The 2,561-nt window shown below is 71.2% G+C and overlaps 1 protein-coding gene across 4 annotated transcripts in view; it reads left to right on the forward strand.

Annotated features, from left to right (window-relative positions):
* Window positions 1-343: 343 nt before the first annotated feature.
* The window catches only part of CRADD (CASP2 and RIPK1 domain containing adaptor with death domain), a 102,631-nt gene continuing 100,413 nt past the window's right edge, over window positions 344-2,561 (forward strand). For 3 of the 4 annotated variants that reach the window (XR_005953060.1, XR_005953061.1, XM_041409857.1), the window contains exon 1: window positions 837-2,281. Coding sequence is in view for 2 of the 4 variants with exons in the window: in XM_041409857.1 (XP_041265791.1) it covers window positions 2,137-2,281 (145 nt within the window). In the remaining 2 variants the exon portion in view is untranslated. Of the gene's footprint in view, window positions 477-836; window positions 2,282-2,561 lie in introns of those variants that run through there. The other variant, XM_041409856.1, reaches the window with a different exon arrangement.

A 2,561-nucleotide genomic window follows, 5' to 3' on the forward strand; every position in this document is an offset into this window, starting at 1 on the left:
AGGCTCTGTCAAAACGAGATGTAGGGGGCCGCGGGGCAGCGTTCGGCCACCGCTGCCCCGGCGTGACAGGGGCGGCGGCTCGGTGCGTCGGCCCCGGCTGGCCGCGATCGCGGCGGAGGCGCCGGAGCGGGTCCTGTCACATGATGCGGTTCCTGGAAAGTTCCTGGAAAGCAGCCTTTGTATGTAACCATCCCGGGAGGGGGGAGCGGCGGGGGCAGGATGCCCTCGCCTCGCAATCAAAGGCGAGCAGACCGCCCGCGCCGGGGAGAGGCGGGGGAGAGGAGGGTGTTGTTTCCCCAGGAGCACCATCTTCCCCCGGCAGCCTCTGTCCGCCCCGGCACAGCCTCGACGCTTCTCCCCGGCGGCGGGTGCTGTGTCCCCCCGGCCCCCCGACGCCGCCGGGAGCCAGAACAACCTGACCGCCCCACCTCCAGGCGGCGGCAGCGGCGGCCCCAGCCCCGTCCCGCCGAGCCCGGGTGAGTCCCCTTGTCGTCGCCCCCCCTCCGCCCGGTGCCCTGCGTCTCTTCGAGAGCCGGCAGCCCCCCGCCCCGCTCCCGGTACGATGCTGCCGACCGCCGGGATGGAGGCTCCCCGCAGCCGGCGGCAGGCTGTTCCGGCTCTCCTCGCCTCTGCCGGGGGACGCCGGGCTGCAGCCAGCCGCCACCGCCTCGCCAGCCTTCCGTCCCCACCGAACTCCCGTGGCGGCGGCGCTTCGCGGCTAGGCGCTCCCGGAGCCTCCCTTTCACAGGGGGTCGCGCCCGGACACCGCTGGCAGGGCTGCTCCCACCTGCGCTCGTCGGCCCCGCGCCCGCAGCCTCTCCCGGTCACAGGCGCACCTGCGCCCGGTCACCGAGCCGGCGGCGGGAGCTTCTGCGCGGGGGAAGGAGGGGATGGGCTTTGTCGAAGGGCTCCCGCGCGTGTGCCTAGATATGTTGGGATAGAAACCCGTAAGAACACTCTATCAGTTGCCACTACAGTTTAATTTGAAAAAGAAAGTTTTTGAGCTCCGCCGCGGAACTTACTAATGGGAGGAACCACCTCAGGGTAACCCTCTCACCTGGCGGCTGCTGTGCATCCGCAGGCAGAGACTGTCCGGGTCGCAAGCACCGACGAGGGGCTCCCGGTCTTCCCCGTGAGCCCCGTCCCTCCACTCCAGCCAAGCCGGCTAGGCTCCCCCTCTCTGGTACTGCCCGGCTTTGTGTCGCTCCTGATGTGGCGGTGCACCCAGGAGAGAAGAGGGTCTTTTTGTCCCTCTCGTTAGCTTCAGCCAAGAGGAAAGATTTTTTATTTCCCCCCTAATATCAGTATTTAATGGAGCGGGAAAAAGCATATTTCCTGCCCCGCGCTAATTATAGCGCGTCCTCCACCGCGCTGCCCCTTCCGTTCCCAAGCGGCCGGCGAGCCCCCGGAGCCGGCGCTGCCGGCGCACTCGCTCCGCAGCTTCTCGGGTACTCCGCTGCCCGAGAGGAGGTCTCCCGTCCCAGGAACATGGCCCACGCCGGGCTTCCGTTCCAGTTCCTCCAGGTACGACTTCGGAGATAACCTTACTGGAAGGCGTCCGTACGCACCGCAACGTGAAACCCGGGCAGCGCCGGGGCTGGGACCTCTGCCCCGCTCTGCTGTTTCCCCCTCCTCTCTCATACCTTTAAGTGCTCGGCTCTCCCCCACGACCTCCTCCCTCCCCATAAGTCACAGAGCTGCCGGCTGGGCTCGCCTGCCCCAGCCGAGGGAGCGGGGCATCAGCGGGCTCGCCTTTGCGATAAAGCGAGACCACCGTCTCGGGACGCCGCCTCCGCCGAGTCCCCGGCGGAGAGGAACCGAGGACAGGCTGGGCGGCGGGGGGAGGAGATGTCCCTCCCCCGCTCCGCCGGGAGGTGATCTCTCGCCTCGGGTCCCTCCTCTGGATGCTGGGAAGTTCCGAAGCGGGATCGCCAGAAACACGCTCTGCGTCGGGAGCGCCTCTCGCGGGGCTCGCCGCTAACCGCGCTCTCTCTCCGCTCGCAGGCGGCGCCCGGGCTGGGGGCCGGGACCATGCACCCAGCGCGGCGCTGAGCCCCGCGGCGGCGAAGCGGAGCCCTCTCCTGCCGGCAGCCCCCGACCTGCGTGCGAGCGGGGCCGCGCCCGCCGCCGCCTCCCATGACCCTGCGCTCCGCCGAGTCCCTGGAGAGCGCGGAGAGCTCCGGGGAGCGCTGGGAGCACCCCGGGGCGGCGGCGCCCGTTGCCGAGGAGTGCCGTGAGGCGGAGCAGCTGGCCGCGGCTATGGAGGAGCTGCGGCGGGCAGGTAAGCCCGGGCGGCCGGGAAGGGGAAAGCGCCCGGGGCGGCGGCGCTGTCCGGGGCGAGGCAGAGCGGCGCGGCGGGGATCCCCACCGGGCCGAGAGGGGAACACGGCGGCGGTGCGAAGCCTGGCCATCGCCGCCCGGCGCTGCGAGGTCGCGTTCCCGCGGCGGAGAGGGGCGGCGACGACTCCGACCTTACGCGGACTGCGGCGGCCGAAGCGAAAGCTCCGGCAGCGCCGCGCCCCGGCGGCAGCCCGGGATCGAGGGCCGGGCGCTGCCGCCGG

This window comes from Onychostruthus taczanowskii, unplaced genomic scaffold (assembly GCF_017590055.1).
Source record: "Onychostruthus taczanowskii isolate IOZ18803 unplaced genomic scaffold, ASM1759005v1 scaffold31, whole genome shotgun sequence".
Lineage (NCBI taxonomy): Eukaryota > Metazoa > Chordata > Aves > Passeriformes > Passeridae > Onychostruthus > Onychostruthus taczanowskii.